The sequence below is a fragment of the Mobula hypostoma genome, chromosome 2, assembly GCF_963921235.1.
Source record: "Mobula hypostoma chromosome 2, sMobHyp1.1, whole genome shotgun sequence".
NCBI classification, from domain to species: domain Eukaryota; kingdom Metazoa; phylum Chordata; class Chondrichthyes; order Myliobatiformes; family Myliobatidae; genus Mobula; species Mobula hypostoma.
This window is the reverse complement of record NC_086098.1, coordinates 87,356,206-87,374,038: the sequence shown is the minus strand read 5'-3', so window position 1 is coordinate 87,374,038 and position 17,833 is coordinate 87,356,206. Positions and strand designations below refer to the sequence as shown.

The following is a 17,833-nucleotide window of genomic DNA, read 5'->3' as shown; positions in this document are numbered from 1 at the left end:
GCAGCTCAAATTATGATGTCATGTTGGTTTATTTGCACATGCTGATTGGTACATAAAATATAGAGAATATTTTTGAAGGATAAAATAAACTTTCAGACAGCCCTGATTTCCTAGCTGGAAATAAATTACCTTGCCATTAATCTCCATCCCATATTTTGACCTTAATATAAGCAGAATTCTCCAGTTATGATCTGACCAATATTTTACATTTCCCAGCTTTTATACTGTGGATGTATGTTTATGAAGATCAGAATGTTATATACAGAGGTTAACAGGTGATTTAAAACATGACTATTGATGTTTAGAAATGCTCATTTTCTGTCTTACTTTAAAAAATATATTGACCTTAATTTGATGATTTCCCTCATAAAGAGTAAAGTGCAGCACCCAGTTACCAAACTTAATTTGAAAATTAATTATTAATATTCAATCCCCTTCTTCCATACCCTTCAAAATACTTGCGCATGGGATTATTTTTCAAATTGCAACGTTGTTTAATTTGTAGTCCCATCATGCAATAGCAGCATTAAAATGAGCCTTACTTTCACTGTAAAATTAACAAAAGGATTTGCCATATCCATGTCAACACTTCCAGATTCATGCACAATGCAGTTCTGATAAAACATCATTGATATGAAACATTGGCTCTCTTTCTTGTCTTCTCCAATGCTGCCAGTTCTGTTGAGTATTTTGTATATCTTGTTGCTTTGTAGACTTACAGTATCTAGTATTTTTTTTGCTTTTCAGTGGTGCAGCATCTGATGAAACAAATCAACTTCCATTTCAGCATAGACAGAAACTGTCAAATGTATGAACATTGCACCTTGAAAGCTCATTTGCTGCTGTCATGACTGTGGATGTTAGTGTTCAAATGGTAGACATAATAGATTAGTGCACTCCAAAGTTAGGCCATCTATGGTATGGCCTCAATCGTGCACTTACAAGATCCTGCACAGAATTGAAAGGAATTCAGGAGATACTCCAAATTCCAAAGAGCCTTCTATCAGTTCAACATGTTGGCTAACGTATGTTATGCACACTAGAATTCATAATGGAAAATCTCATGTTAGTTTCCTGGATGCATAGCTTTGACAGTTGTATTATTTTCTCAAGAGTCACTGTTTTCTTATTTGGAGAGGCTCTAATTTTTGTTTCAAAGCAGTTTGGTATTCAAATCTGGGGCAAAGAATGCCTTTTGTATTCTGTTACCCTATGGTCAGCGTGAACTGGTTGGGTCAAAGGGGCTATATCTGTGTTGTATTACTGTATAATGCTATGACTTTATAAGCACTTGAAATCCTTTTCTGGGGGAAATCCTTATGCCATAATGCTTGCTGTACTTGTTTGAGGTGGAGATGAATTCTCTTCTCCTTGAATATAGTGGCTCAGTCATGTTGTCAATATAGCAGAAAGCAGCAAACATTGTGTGTACAAGGTTACTTGCAATGATCCAGAAACATAATTATGTGATCCTCACCTCCAAAGTTAATCAGATTAAACTTTGTGGCTGGAGATTTACAGCAAGTGCAAGATATTGATGACCAATTATTTTGGTATTCTTAGTCTCTAGGTACAGATGTGTGGTATAAGAGCATTAATCCTGGAAGTTTCATGTGAAAAAGACACTATATGCAAAGGCCTTCTCATCTTAGATCTCCTGACTCCTCTAGCAAGTTAGGGCCTTTCATCCTGGACCAAATAGCAATGGAGGCCTGGAGAATTACTAGTAAAGCACCCCTAGTTGACAAAAAAAAGATTAGAAGCCTTCATCCTGAAGCACTAATTTCTACAAACTTTGCAGCAGCAGCACAAGATCTTTTCCAATTCAGTTTCTCCAACACTTTGGCAACTAATTACAGTTCAGCAACTAGTTACAGATCAATTAAATAAGCAACACACACAACACGCTGGAGGAACTTAGCGGGTCGGGCAGCATCCGTGGAAACAAACAGTCAACGTTTCAGGCCGAGACGTTGACTGTTCGTTTCCACGGATGCTGCCCGACCTGCTGAGTTCCTCCAGCATGTTGTGTGTGTTGCTTTGACACCAGCATCTGCAGAGTATTTTGTGTTTACAATTAAATAAACAAGTATTGATTTTTTTCCCCTGCAGTTCAGAACTCATTTCTTGTGGAAGGCACAAAAAGTACATTGGGTACAAAGAAGTTTGCAATTTGGCAAGTAGTTTGCATTGTTGTTGCTCCATACACTACATATTTCTGCTGTGAATACCTGATATCCACGTATCTCTGTGATTCAATGTTGCAAGCAGTGGGACAGGGTGATGGAGCATGCCATCAAACCATAAGATAAGAATCACCAATGTCCTAAGATCTGTGAGGTATATAATGTTCCTCTATAATGTGCGCTTGTGCATGCGCACATATCTTTTGCTACTAGCACACGAAGGAATTTAATCTGCACACAAAAGATTGTCACCCTCTACCTCACTGGCATGCTTCAGGATCTTACACAATCACATTACCTTTTCCAGTTTCTGATGCAGATGGTGTTGACAATGTGGATTTTGCTATGATTAAGATTATGAAGACACGCAGTCCTCTTTTATTGTCATTTAGTAATGTATGCATTAAGAAATGATACAATATTTCCTGTGGTGTGATATCACAAAACACAGGACAAACGAAGACTGAAAAAGCTAACAAAACCACATAATTAGAACATATAGTTACAACAGTGCAACAATACCATAACTTGATGAAGAACAGTCCATGGCACAGTAGAAAGTACAAAGTCTCTCAAACGTGCCACATCTCACGCAGACAGGAGAAGGAAGAAAACTCTTCCTGCCATGCCCGACCACAGTCCGACTCTGAGTCATCCGAAAACTTCGAGCCTCCGATCGGCCCTCCGACACCGAGTACTGAGCACCATCTCTATCCGAGCGATTCGACCTCAATCTCGGTCGCCAGCAGCAGGCAAAGCTGGGGATTTTGGGGCCTTCCCTCCGGAAGATTTCTCGATCATGCAGTAACAACGGCAGCGAACCGGCGTTTCAGAAATTTCTCCAGATGTTCCTCTGTGCTTTCACGTCTGTCTCCATCAAATCAGAATTGTCCACAGCCCCTAGTTAATGGATACAATATCATTTTCATTGGAGGGCTGCGCGGGCGCGGTGCACTGCTATCTCATCCTCCCGTCTATAGACCTTAGAATTAGTTTACTTATACCGTTTTTATAGAAGAAATTATTGAGTCACAAATCAATTAATCCGAAGAAGGAAAGGCTCGAAGAGCAAAAGAACCACTAGTTCATTTAAAGCAGAATGTTTTGTGAGAGTGCAGATGAATGAGAGCAGAAACAATCAACCCTAGAGGGGATCAAAGTTCTTATTGACAGTAATTTTATATCTTTTAAACAATGAACAACAAACTGGACTTTACAGTTTATTATCCTTAGAATATCTTCTGGTTTACCTCCACTTAAAAATTCAGTGTGCATATGTTGTTGGCACTGGGCAAAAATTTGCATAGCACAAGATCTTTGTGCACACTGGTCATTACAAATTAGAGGGAACATTGAAGACATACCACTGCAATAATCATATAATAACAGATTTAACCTTAAATTTATTTTGCTAACCATTCAAAAGTACAGAAGTTATTCCAAGTTCAAGTAATACCAATAAATGTACTTTACAACATCTAGTGCATTTATTGGTATTACTTGAACTATAATATCATGCACAATTAAGGGAATTCCTTTTCACTTAACTTCAAGGTAATTGATTATCCAATAAATTACTTCTAACTGGTTAACTCATGAAAGAATAAATTTTGGAATTGAATATGAATAAGTTAATAAGTGTAATGCATGCTGAGTGTAAGAGATGAAGAGACTAAAACGGGCTCAGAGTGAAATCATTAATTCTGACAATTTATCTCATAATTTGTTTTGCTATAGGCATTGTTTGATGAAAAATGGCACCTTCTGCGAGTCCTTGTAACAGAAAGAGATGCTACTTTATATTTGGATGATAAATTTATTGAGACAAGACAACTAAAACCTGTTGTTGGTATCTTCATTAGTGGAAAAACACAGATTGGAAAGTACTTTGGGAAAGAAGCAACTGTACCAGTAAGTTAGAATTTTGCTCAATAAACAGCAATAAAAATTAATTATTAAAAATCTAGATTTTTCTCAATCTCTGCACTATATTAGGAGACAGTGTATGGTCATGCACTTTGGTGAAAGAAATAAACGGGCAGACTATTATTTAGCTGGGGAGGGAATTCAAAATGCAGAGATGCAAAGGGGCTTGGGAGTCCTTGTGCTGGATACCCTAAACTGGTTAACCTCCAGGTTGAGTTGGTGATGAAGAAGGCGAATGCAATGTTGGCATTCATTTCTAGAGGTACAGAATATAAGAGCAGGGATGTGATGTTGAGGCTCTATAAGGTACTCGTGAGACCACGCTTGATGTATTGTGTGCATTTTGGGCTCCTTATTTTAGAAAGGATATACTGACATTGGAGAGGGTTCAGAGAAGATTCACAAGAATGATTCCAGGAATGAAAGGGTTACCATATGAGGAACATCTGGCAGCTCTTGGGCTGTATTCCCTGGAGTTCAGAAGAATGAGTGGGGATCTCATAGAAACATTCCAAATGGTAAAAACCTGGACAGATTAGATATGGCAAAGTTATTTCCCATAGTAGGGGTGTCTAGGACAAGGGGGCATGACTTCAGGATTGAAGGACGTCCATTTAGAACAGAGATGCAGAGAAATTACTTTAGTCAGAGGGTGGTAAATCTGTGGAATTGGTTGCCACGAGTGGCTGTAGAGGCCAACTCATTGGGTCCTTTAAGGCAAGGATAGATAGGTTAACCAGGGCATCAAAGGGTATGGGAAGAAGGCAGGGAAGTTGGAATAACTGGAAGAATTGGATCAGTCCATGATTGAAAGGCGGAGCAGACTCAATGGGCCGAATGGCCTATGTCTGCTTCTATATCCTATGGTCTTATGACAGATTGAGCATCTCAGATCTTGTCTTTGAAACTTATCTGATAAATATATGGTGAAATAAAGATACATGAAAATGTTTTGGTTAAGTAATTACATCTGTAATCATGAGATTCGAATGTAGATTCAAATATAGACACAATCAAATTTGAATAATTCAAAAATTACTGAATATAGAATACATTATTTTACAGAAATTATTTTATTAGGCAAAATATAACAGTTACTTCTTTTTTTAACATGGTACTATTGATTGTAGTTTGACGTTCAAAAATTAAGGATTTACTGTGACCCAGAACAGAATCAGCGAGAAACTGCTTGTGAAATTCCAACTATTGTAAGTACATCTCCATATGATAACTTAATTGTATTGCATTACAAATTATAGACCTTACTTATCATTCTTAAGCTGTCATTGATAACATCAAAGCGTAATAAATGTTAAAAATATGTCATTAAAATCACATTCCGTTGATTCACCTCAGGCAATGGCACCTGCCAACTAGTTTCAAGCATATAAAGCAAAAATAATGATAAATTAAATTTACTTTCAAAGTATTGATTATATTTGAAAATGTTGATAAAGATGGGAGAATGCTAGCCTTTTCAACAATTAACAAAATGTGGAGGAAATCTAAATTCAGTAACCACTTTATTAGCTACACCTGTACACCTGCTCAATAATACAAATATCTAATCAGCCAGCCAAGTGACAGCAACTCTATATAGTATGCAGACATGGTCAAGAGGTTCAGTTGTTGTTCAGACCAGACATTAGAATGGGAAAGAAATGTAGTGTGTTCAGAAATGTTCTTCTACCAATGTTGTAACATGTGGTTAGTTGAGTTACTGTCACCTTCCGGTCAGCTTGAACCAGTCTGACCATTCTCCTCTGACTTTTGTCATTAACAGGCCATTTTTGCTCATGGAACTGCAACTCACTGGATTTTTTTTTGCACCATTCTCTGTAATCCCTCGAGATTACTGTGCATGGAAATCCCTGGAAATCAGTAGTTTCTGAGATCTCACACCACCCTGTATGACACCAACAACCATTCCACAGCCAAGTCACTTAGATCACATTTCTTCCCCATTTTAGTGTCTGGTCTAAGTGACTTCAACCGTAGAATGATTGTTTTAAGTTAGAAATAAAATATGTTTCAGCTGCAGAGAAAATGGAATGGCTTCTAATTTTAGAAGCATGTATTATAGTACTTCAGTAGAAAGACAGACTTAGTGACTGGTTTCCTCTGAATCCTCTGGTTTCCTCCTATATCCCAAAGACAAGTGAGTAGGTTGGTTAATAGGCCACTGTAAATTACCCTTGGTGTGCAGGTGAGTGGTAGAATCTGAGGGGAGGTGATGAGAATGTTTCCAGAATAGATTTCAGGAAAAAATAATAAGGTAATGCAATTATTCTTTGAGCCAGCATAGGCTTGATAGGCTGAATGGTCTTCCTCTCTGTCTAAGGAAAATGAGAATATGGAAATTTAACCGATGTTCTATTGCATAGTTAGCAATTGCAAGTTAATACAATGTACAACTCTCAAAATGTCACAGACTTCATCAAAGGGGTATCATTGAGACAACTTGTAACATGAAAATTATCTTTGAGGCCTGGAAAATTTGCATTTTATTTGAGTGTTGAAATAACAACATCTAACTTTAAATATATATCACTTATTTCTTCTGCTTCTGGGATTTTTATTGTTTTTCTGCTTAGAATTTTTCTCTTTTACAACCATGATCACTTCCTCTTTAATTAAGGATGATTAGTATCAATGAAAGGAGAATAGTGAAGCAGTGCTTGCATTTCCTTAGATGTATATTATTCTGCCTCAAAAGGTTCTCTTTTACTTAGGACTCATTATTTTTCTGTGATTGGAATCCTTTGTCAGTCTAATCATATCTTTCTAAACTTTTATTCCAGAATATTTCGGTATGTATGATAACCCTGTTTTGGATATTATCAAGTAGGTGGCATTTAAGTATTTACACTATATTTTACATGTGCTTATGTAATCATTAAAATTCTTAAAATTTTGTAGATAGTTTAAATGTGAAATGTATTAAATATGAAATTATCATAAAAATTAAGCTATAGTAAAGAGAATTAAAATATTATTCAGTAAATTTGCTTGGCAACTGAACTTTAACTACAAATATAGATACACTAAATATTTACTTATTTTTGTGATCAAGTTAACAATATTGCTCTCATCAGAAAAAAGTTATTCCACCGTATTTTTCAGAATTAAATTATAGCTAGCTCTTAATCTTGCCAATCAGAAAATCCCTCATTTTTGCCTACTTTCTGTTCCCTGATATCTAGCCAACCTAATATCCACTCTAACATATTACCTGCTAACCATGAGCTTTTATTTTCTGCAATGATGTTTGATGCACTACATTCACAAATGCCTTCTGGAAATCTAAATATATTTACCGGTTCTTCTGTATCCTTAGTACATGGCTCTCCTTCAAAGAATTCTAATATATTGTGAGAACATTGGGAAATTTATAGGACTGTGAAGTTAAATCCGTTTGTTATTATAGGAGAATACTGAATATTTGCATTCACATTTCACTTCCTAGAACTTTGATTTGATAAAGGATCTCTGGAAACTTGCTGGGAAGTATTTCTAAATTATTTAATACGTGAAGAAAATGTATCTTGTCTGCAGATTTTATAAATAATTTGATCACAATACCACAAATAGTGCAGAAAGATTAAACTTCCTTGTAATCAACCCCTATTCTAAAACTGTGGACACAAAGAATGTTCCCACAATTTCCTTTCTGTTTTATGACACCAGATGATTATTAAGAATGAAGTTAGATCCTGATTGCATTATCTGAAGTAACACTGAATCAAGCAACTGCTTCAAAAATCCATGTACAATTTACAAGGTTTTAGATTTAAACTTATACAAATTTGTACAACTCTGATAAGGGTGGCATTTTTGTGTATTCAACAATATCAATCTGCAATAAACATCTTAGTGAGATCCCTTTGTTTATTTTTACAACTTGATTCTCTTATTCCCATATCTAATCAGATAAAATGATTACTTTTAATCAAGAAAATAAAAGCTTGGCTCTCAGTTAACCATTTTGTAGTTCTTCTAAAAAGTTGCTTATTTGCTTAAATCAGTTCTCTATGCCTTTTGCTGTTTGCTACTATTTTAATAGAGATAATGAGGACCAGGGAATGTTTATGTTACCATCTTTTTAATCCGCTACTCGGGAGAAATGTAGAATTTGGATAGATTTTCATTCTTACTTTCTTCAATGTCCATGACTGGAGTCTTTTTTATATATGTTCATATATGGCATTTGTAAAAGCAAAATTTCAATTCTAATTCCATTCTATGAAAGATTAGATAAATTCTGGAGGTCTAAACTAATTCCATTCCCTGGAAAACTGAATTCCCCGAATGTAATAAGTATTAGAAAGTCATGTAGGCCAGAGTGCTCTTCTATAATGTAACCTTGTTGAATATTCTTCCTGATTCCCCATCATTTATGGTGGTTAAATGTGTTCTATGTTTTGTGAACACACTTCTATTTGCTTGGGCTCCCTATCATTAGCCACTTATATAAGCTGATCTTGTGTTTGCTACAGTTTATCAAATATCTAATTAAATTATAACGTAAAGCAGGGTTAGTTACAAAAGCATCCTGAATTATTGTTAGTACTATGGATTCATAGATTTGTACAACAGAGAAACAGGGCTATAGCCCACCGTATTCATGCCAACCATATGCCTAATACACCAATCCCATTTCGCTGCATTAGGACTGTATACTTATATACCTTGCAGTCTAACTGCCCCTTAAATGTATTAGTTATTTCCTGCAGTACATTCCACATATTAACCACTGTATGTGTAAAAACTTGCATCTAAATCTCCTTGTCGCACCTTAAATCTACGATCTCTTGTTCTTGATGCCCCTACCATGAGAAAGAGATTTTGACTATCTATGTTTTTATGTGATTCATAATCTTGTATTTCTATCACATCACTCCTCAGCATCCTTCACTTCAGGTAAAACAAGCCCAGCCTATCCAATCTGCCCCAAATAACTAATGTCTTCCAATGCAGGCAGCATGCTGGTGAATCTCCATTTCATTCTCTCCAGTGTAATTAGCAGTGACTGTGCAGGTTCTTTTGCCACCAAGTTTTTCCTATCATTTCAAAAGTTGACTGTAGTGTGGGAAAGGCATTTACCAAACCAACAGATATATAAGTGTATGAATCGGTAGGAAACCTTTTGCAGCTGTTCTTTGTGGTTCTTCACAATATCTAAATACTCAGTAACATAAACATTTTCCTTTCATTCGGACCCATGGATTTTCTATTCTAACTCTATCATGGGAAAGGATTACCAACTGAAAGAAGAAAAGATTCATAGCTTTGTGTACTGAATCCTGGATACCTCTAGCCCAGGTCTGCACAGGGGGAGAGAAGGGTATTGAGAACCTCAAGTCCATGCATTGGGTGGATACAAAATCCCAGCATAAATGGTGGAAGGAGTGCACTACTCACAAAGTGGAACAATCTGCATCTTCCATAATGGCCTCATCAGAAACCTCAGAATCCATAGAATCAGAGTGTAAGTAAGTCAGTCTCAATCCCAAAGAACTGATTAAGAAGAAGAATATTTTAACCAGCAATGCCATGTTGATTGGAACTAATTTTTGAAAGCAAGGTTACTCCAGTCCTCTCTCAATATTGCAGAATAAAACCATTGCATTCTGCCTTTTTTAACTCAATAGGTGTAGGGAGAGTTAAAAGTTTAATGCTTGTTCATCTCCATACTCTTCCTTAATGACTTGCTTTCATTGATGTTGGAAGAAAAATTACTACTTATGCCTACCGTTCAGATCTAAATACTGGAGAAGGTCATCGTTCCCCAGGAATGTGTTGCCTGAGCCAAATGAAGATGTTCTAGGAAGGTGTGTGTAATTGAAAATGTTTGAAATACTTAGCAGGTCGGGGTGCATTTATGGAAAGAGAAACAGTGTTATCTTTCAGGTCAAAGACCTTTTGTCAGAACTGAAGAATTATTTCCATAAGACAAAGGAGCAGAAGTTGGCCATTCGGCCCATCGAGTCTGCTCCGCCATTTTATCATGAGCTGATCCATTCTCCCATTTAGTCCTACTCCCCCGCCTTCTCACCATAATCTTTGATGCCCTGGCTACTCAGATACCTATCAATCTCTGCCTTAAATACACCCAATGACTTGTCCTCCACTGCCGCCCATGGCAACAAATTCCATAGATTCACCACCCTCTGGCTAAAAAAATTTCTTCGCATCTCTGTTCTGAATGGGCACCCTTCAATCCTTAAGTCATGCCCTCTTGTACTAGACTCCCCCATCATGGGAAACAACTTTGCCACATCCACTCTGTCCATGCCTTTCAACATTCAAAATGTTTCTATGAGGTCTCCCCTCATTCTTCTAAACTCCAAGGAATACAGTCCAAGAGCGGACAAACGTTCCTCATATGTTAACCCTCTCATTCCCAGAATCATTCTAGTGAATCTTCTCTGTACCCTCTCCAACGTCAGCATATCCTTTCTTAAATAAGGAGACCAAAACTGCCCACAGTACTCCAAGTGAGGTCTCACCAGTGCCTTATAGAGTCTCAACATCACATCCCTGCTCCTATACTCTATTCCTCTAGAAATGAATGCCAACATTACATTCGCCTTCTTCACTATCGACTCAACCTGGAGGTTAACCTTAAGGGTATCCTGTACGAGGACCCCCAAGTCCCGTTGCATCTCAGAACTTTGAATTCTCTCCCCATTTAAATAATAGTCTGCCCGTTTATTTCTTCTGCCAAAGTGCATAACCATACACTTTCCAGCATTGTATTTCGTTTGCCACTTCTTTGCCCATTCTTCCAATCTATTCAAGTCTCTCTGCAGACTCTCTGTTTCCTCAGCACTACCGGCCCCTCCACCTGTCTTCGTATCATCAGCAAACTTAGCCACAAAGCCATCTATTGCATAATCCAAATCGTTGATGTACAATGTAAAAAGAAGCGGCCTCAACGCGGACCCCTGTGGAACACCACTGGTAACTGGCAGCCAACCAGAATAGGATCCCTTTATTCCCACTCTCTGTTTCCTGCCAATCAGCCAATACTCTATCCACATATGTAACTTTCCTGTATTTCCATGGGCTCTTATCTTGTTAAGTAGCCTCATATGTGGCACCTTGTCAAAGGCCTTCTGCAAATCCAAATATACAACATCCACTGCATCTCCCTTGTTTAGCCTACTTGTAGTTTCTTCAAAAAATTGTAATAGGTTTGTCAGGCAGGATTTTCCTTTAAGGAAACCATGCTGAGTTCTGCCTATCTTGTCATATGCCTCCAGGTACTCTGTAACCTCATCCTTGACAATCGACTCCAACAACTTCCCAACCACGAATGTCAAGCTAACAGGTCTATAATTTCCTTTTGGCTTCCTTGCCCCCTTCTTAAATAGCGGAGTGACATTTGCAATCTTCCAGTCCTCCGGAACTGTGCCAGAATCTATTGACTTTTGAAAGATCATCGCTAACGCCTCTGCAATCTCCACAGCTACTTCCTTCAGAACACGAGGGTGCATTCCATCTGGTCCGGGAGATTTATGTATCTTTAGACTATTCAGCTTCCTGAGTACTTCCTCTGTCGTAATTGTGACTGCGCACACTTCTCTTCCCTGCCACCCTTGACTGTCCGGTATACTGCTGATGTCTTCCTCCGTGAAGACTGATGCAAAATACTCATTCAGTTCCTCCGCTATCTCCTTATCTCCCATTACAATTTCTCCAGCATTATTTTCTATCGGTCCTATATCTACCCTCATCTGTCTTTTACTCTTTATCTACTTGAAAAAGCTTTTAGTATCCTCTTTGATATTATTTGCTAGCTTCCTTTCATAGTTAATCTTTTCCCTCTTAACGACCTTCTTAGTTTCCATTTGTAAGCTTTTAAAAACTTCCCAATCCTCTGTCTTCCCATTAATTTTTGCTTCCTTGTATGCCCTCGCCTTTGCTTTAACTTTGGCTTTGACTTCTCTTGTCAACCACGGTTGCATCCTTTTTCCATTCGAAAATTTCTTCTTTTTTGGAATATACCTGTCTTGCACCTTCCTTACTTCTTGCATAAACTGCTGCCACTGCTGCTCTGCCGTCCTTCCTGCCAGTATCCCTTTCCAGTCAACTTGGAGGGATTTCCAGCATTTTATGTTGCATATTTTTAGCATATATAGATTTTTTGATTTTCATTTACTCATGCGTAAATCTTTTTCACTAGGTTTACCAGCTCTTCATTATTCCTGGGTCTGCTAGCGTATGGCGTCACCACTTGTTGCATGCAGCTTAATATCCCCATCTTTATTTTGCCAGGATCTGAACTAGTGCTTGGATGTGTCCGAATGTGATCCTCTTCTTCTTCTTAGTGATGGACCAGGGAGATAAGATCCCTTGCAATTCTGCCATAAAAAAAATCATCATAAGGGAGAATAGAGGGTATTGGTAAGAGAAATATGTAGATACATGTACAGGACCAAGGCAGAATATATTGATTCAGTGAAGGATGAGGCTCCTTGATTTGCCAGATAGAAGAGAAAGTGATTCCACTATGTTGACAAAGAAATAATTGCCATGGTAGAGCAATTGTGTACTTGTATAAGATTCTAATTAATTTTTCGGGCTGCTGGCTTATTGATATTTATGACTCAACACTACCTGCCCTTAAGAAGATGAAAATGAGTCACCTTTCATAACCAATACAGTCCTTTTGTTCAAGATATACTGCAGTACTCGTGGGCAGGGAATTCCTGGATTTTGATCTAGAAGGCAAGACCATGATACCACCCACATTATGGAACTTGATTGTTGAAGACACTTGGTGGGAGGGATTGAAGTGACAAGATGTACTGAAATCATGTGCTCATCCCAATCCATCTTGGTCTTTTGCCTCAACTCTATGACAGCCTTCTGCTGTGACTACCATGGAGAGAAGTATCTTAATGCTTGAAAAACCATTGCATGGCTTATTCTAACAATAGTTAGCAGCTGCAGCCTTTGCAGACTGTTAACTTTGGGAACTGTATAAATAAAGACCTTACTCATAAATCAGGGTAAAACCATCGCGGTAATTGCCCTATTTTTCTTTGTAAGCCATCCAAAGCCATCTGATGCTGCAGAGAAGCTTGGCGAATAATACTACAACTGGCTTCCTCCTTATGTTGTGCTGAAGTTATTTATTATCTGAACTGATACTAATATTGTTGGTGTAATAACTTGATAGTTATTACATAATTTTCTGCCAATAATTTATAGAGGTTTATGTTGAAATTGTGCAATATATTTTATTTATAAAGTTTTAGTGTTCTTGGCTTGATGGAAGTGTAGTTGAAAATTTTCCAGCACCAAGCTCAATGCAAATTTTTATCTTACCACCTAGAGCATTTATTGTCATTGCTCACAGTTATTCACAATGAGAGCTTGGCAGCACATGACAAAACAGACCAAAGTCAGCATGGTTTCCTTAGAGGGAGATGCCATCTGAAAAGTTTCTTCAGATTCAGATCAATTTATTTATGACATGTACATTGAAACATACAGTGAATGCGTCGTTTACGTTGGCAACCAACGTAAACAACGCATTCACTAATGATGTGATAGAGGCAGACCACAAGTGCCGGCATACATTCCGATGCCAATATAGCATGTTCACAGTGCTTGGCAGGACAATGCAGAACACAACAAGCAATGAAACAACAGTAAAACAAACCTGTTCCTCCATCCCACTTACTCATATACATATCCAGTTTTCCAACTCCAGGACAGGCTGCCTTTGTCCTCCACCAAACTCATGGATCCACAGGCATTGAACTTCTACAGCAGACTTGCAGACCCTGGTTTCATCAAACTTCTAGACCATCAATCGACCTGCAGGCTTTGACATTCAGTGTAGACACAAGGACATGCTGATGATAATGAATGAGGACATTGGATGAAGACCCCAAATACTGGGCCTCAAACAACATTCTTGCTGACTCAAGTACTCATGTACCTAGGGGGTCATGGGTCATCGTGACTCCTACCCAAACGCGACTTTATAAGCAAAGGGATTTTATCTCTTTGAGAAAATAACAGACATCTTAGACAAAGGAGAGTCAGTAGATGTTGCTTACTTGGATTTTCAGAAGTAAGCAACATCTACTGACTCTCCTTTGCCAAGGGGCTACATATGAGGCTACTAAACAAGATAAGAACCATGGTATTGCAGGAAGGTTACCAGCATGGAAAGAAGATTGGCTGATTGGCAAAGAGTGAAAATAAAGGGGACCTTTTCTAGTTAGCTGCCAGTGACTAGTGGTGTTCTGCAAGGGTCAGTGTTGTGTCAGTGTTTTCCCATTATATGTTAATGATTTGGATGATGGAGTTGATGGCTTTGTGACCATGTTTGTGGATAACACAAATGTAGGTGGAGGGTCCTACAGTATTGAAAAAGCAAGGAGTCTGCAAAAGGAATTGGACAGATTGAGAGAACGGGCAGAAAAGTGGCTGATGGTATACCATGACAAACACAAAGTGCTGAAGGAATTCAGCAGGTCAGGCAGCATCCATGGAAATGAAAAAAACAGTTGGCATTTCAGGTCAAGACCCTTCTTCAGGATTGAAAAGGACGGGGGAAGATGCTTGAATAAAAAATTGGGGGGAGGGGAAGGAGGATAGCTAGAAGGTGATAGGTAAAGCCAGGTAAAGAAGGTAATAGGTAAAGCTCCGGCCTATGGTCAGGCCACACTTAGATCCCCTCCAGTTTGTCTACCAGCCCCGATTAGGAGTTGAGGATGCCATCGTCTACCTGCTGAACCGTGTCTACGCCCACCTGGACAAGCCAGCAAGCACTGTGAGGGTCATGTTTTTTGACTTCTCCAGTGCATTCAACACCATCCGCCCTGCTCTGCTGGGGGAGAAGCTGACAGCGATGCAGGTGGATGCTCCCCTGGTGTCATGGATTTTTGATTACCTGACTGGCAGTCCACAGTACGTGTGCTTGCAACACTGTGTGTCGGACAGAGTGATCAGCAGCACTGGGGCTCCACAGGGGACTGTCTAGTCTCCCTTTCTCTTCACCATTTACACCTCGGACTTCAACTAATGCACAGAGTCTTGTCATCTTCAGAAGTTTTCGGATGACTCTGCCATAGTTGGATGTATCAGCAAGGGAGATGAGGTCGAGTACAGGGCTACTGTAGGAAACTTTGTCACATGGTGTGAGCAGAATTATCTTCAGCTTAATGTGAAAAAGACTAAGGAGCTAGTGGTAGACCTGAGGAGAGCTAAGGTACCGGTGACCCCTGTTTTCATCCAGAGGGGTCAGTGTGGACATGGTGGAGGATTACAAATACCTGGGGATACGTATTGACAATAAACTGGGACTGGTCAAAGAACACTGAGGCTGTCTACAAGAAGGGTCAGAGCTGTCTCTATTTCCTGAGGAGACTGAGGTCCTTTAACATCTGCCGGACGATGCTGAGGATGTTCAACGAGTCTGTGGTGGCCAGTGCTATCATGTTTGCTGTTGTGTGCTGGGGCAGCAGGCTGAGGGTGGCAGACACCAACAGAATCAACAAACTTATTCAAAAGGCCAGTGATATTGTGGGGATGGAACTGGACTCTCTCACGGCGGTGTCTGAAAAGAGGATGCTGTCTAAGTTGCATGCCATCTTGGTCAATGTCTCCCATCCACTACATAATGTACTGGGTGGGCACAGGAGCACATTCAGCCAGAGACTCATTCCTCCAAGATGCAGCACAGAGCGTCATAGGAAGTCATTCCTGCCTGTGGCCATCAAACTTTACAACTCCTCCCTTGGAGGGTCAGACACCCTGTGCCGATAGGCTGGTCCTGGACTTATTTCATAATTTACTGGCATAATTTACATATTACTATTTAACTATTTATGGTTCTATTACTATTTATTATTTATGGTACAACTGTAACGAAAACCAATTTCCCCCTGGGATCAATAAAGTATAACTATGACTATGACTATGTATGTGGGAATGGTAAAAGGGAAGGTGGAGAAGCACCAGGAGAAGAGGTAAGAGGCTAGAGTAGGGAATAGAAGAAGAAGGGAGGGGGAGTGAAATGAGAATGAGAAATTAATATTCATGCCATCAGCTTGGAGGCTACCTAGATGGAATATAAGATATTGTTCCTCCCCCCTGAGGGTGGCCTCATCGTGGCATAAGAGTAGGGCATGGACCCACATGTTGGAACGGGAATCAGAATTAAAATGTTTGGCCATCTGACAAGTGTAGCACTTTGGCTATTTGCAGGGATAAATGCCAGGAGAGAGATTAGTGGGGAGGGACAAATGGACAAGGTATTCATGGAGGGAGTGATCTCTATGGAAAGCGGAGAATGGGGGAGGTAAAGATATGTTTGGTGCTTGGATCCCTTTGGAGATGGTGGAAGTTGTGGAGAGTGATGTGTTGTATGTGGAGGCTCGTGGGTGGTAGGTAAGGATGAGAGGAACCCTAACTGTTAAGGTAAGCACAGCTGTCTGTGAAATTAAGAAGATGTGGGTGAAGGCAGCATCAATGGTGGAGGAAGGGTAAACCCATTCGTTGAAGAAGGAAGACATCTCTGCTGTCATGGAAAGGAAAGCCTCAATCTGGGAACAGATATGGTGAAGACGAAGGAAGTGAGAAAATGGAATAGCATTTTTTCAGGAAACTGGGTGGGAAGAGGTTTATTGAAAATAGCCATGGGTGACCGTAGGTTTATAAAAGCTGTTGGTCAAGAGTTTGTCTCCAGAGGTGGAGACAGAGAGATCGAAAAAGAGTAGAGAACTGTCAGATATGGTATATAGGGTAGGGAAATTTATGGTCATTCACTTTGACAGAATGAAGCATCAATAATTTTCTAAATGGGAGCAAATTTGGAAATCGGACATGCAAAGGACTTAGGAATCCAAGTGCACGATACCCTAAAGGTTAACTTGCAGGTTGAGTTGGTAGTAAGGAAGGCAAATGCAATTTTAGCATTCATTGCAACAGATCTAGAATATATAAGCAAAAATGTAAGGCTGAGGCTTTAAAAGCCCTTTGTCAGACCATGTTTGGAATACTATAAGCAGTTTTGAGCCCCATATGTTAGAAAGATTGTGCTGACATTGAAGAGGATCTGAAGGATGTTTATGAAAGTGGACCTTAAAATGAAAGTTGTAATGTATGAGGGAGATCTGAGTCTATATTCTCTGGAGTTTAAAAGAGACTCCAGAGAGGGCTTCTGTGGATCTCTGAATTGGCTGCAGTTGTGAACTTTAGTTCTGAATGCTGTTTGGTTGCTTTATTATTTGCACAATTTGTTTTTTTCTCTCTGCACACTGGGTGTTTGACAGTCTTCTTTTGTTTTTTAATGGATTCTGTTGATGCTCTTTGTTTCATGGCTGCCAGTAAGGAGACAAATCTCAAGGTTGTATAAAAGTATATACTTTGATAATAAGTATACTTTGAACTTTGAATGGGGGTGATCTCTTTGAAACCTACGAAGTATTGAAAGGCATAGATAGAGTTGATGTGGAGAATATTTTTCCTATAGTAGGGGAGTCTAGGACTAGAGAGTACAGCCTCAGAATAGAAGAAAGTCCCTTTAGAACAAAGATGAAGTGGAATTTCTTTAGCTAGAGAGTGGTGAATCTGTGGAATTCGTTGCCACAGATGACCGTGGAAGCTAAGTCATTGAGTATATTTAAAGTGGAGGTTGATAGGTTCTTGATTAGTAAGAGTGTTTAATGTAGTCAGCCATGGTTGATTGCTGGAGA

General features: G+C 39.1%; 1 protein-coding gene across 1 annotated transcript in view; it reads left to right on the top strand.

The window, feature by feature from the left end:
- The window catches only part of col21a1 (collagen, type XXI, alpha 1), a 213,423-nt gene that overhangs the window by 43,379 nt on the left and 152,211 nt on the right, over positions 1 to 17,833 (top strand). Inside the window, exons 6-7 of the mRNA XM_063068745.1 lie at positions 3,924 to 4,097; positions 5,243 to 5,320. Of these exons, the coding sequence (XP_062924815.1) occupies positions 3,924 to 4,097; positions 5,243 to 5,320 (252 nt within the window). The remainder of the gene's footprint in view (positions 1 to 3,923; positions 4,098 to 5,242; positions 5,321 to 17,833) is intronic.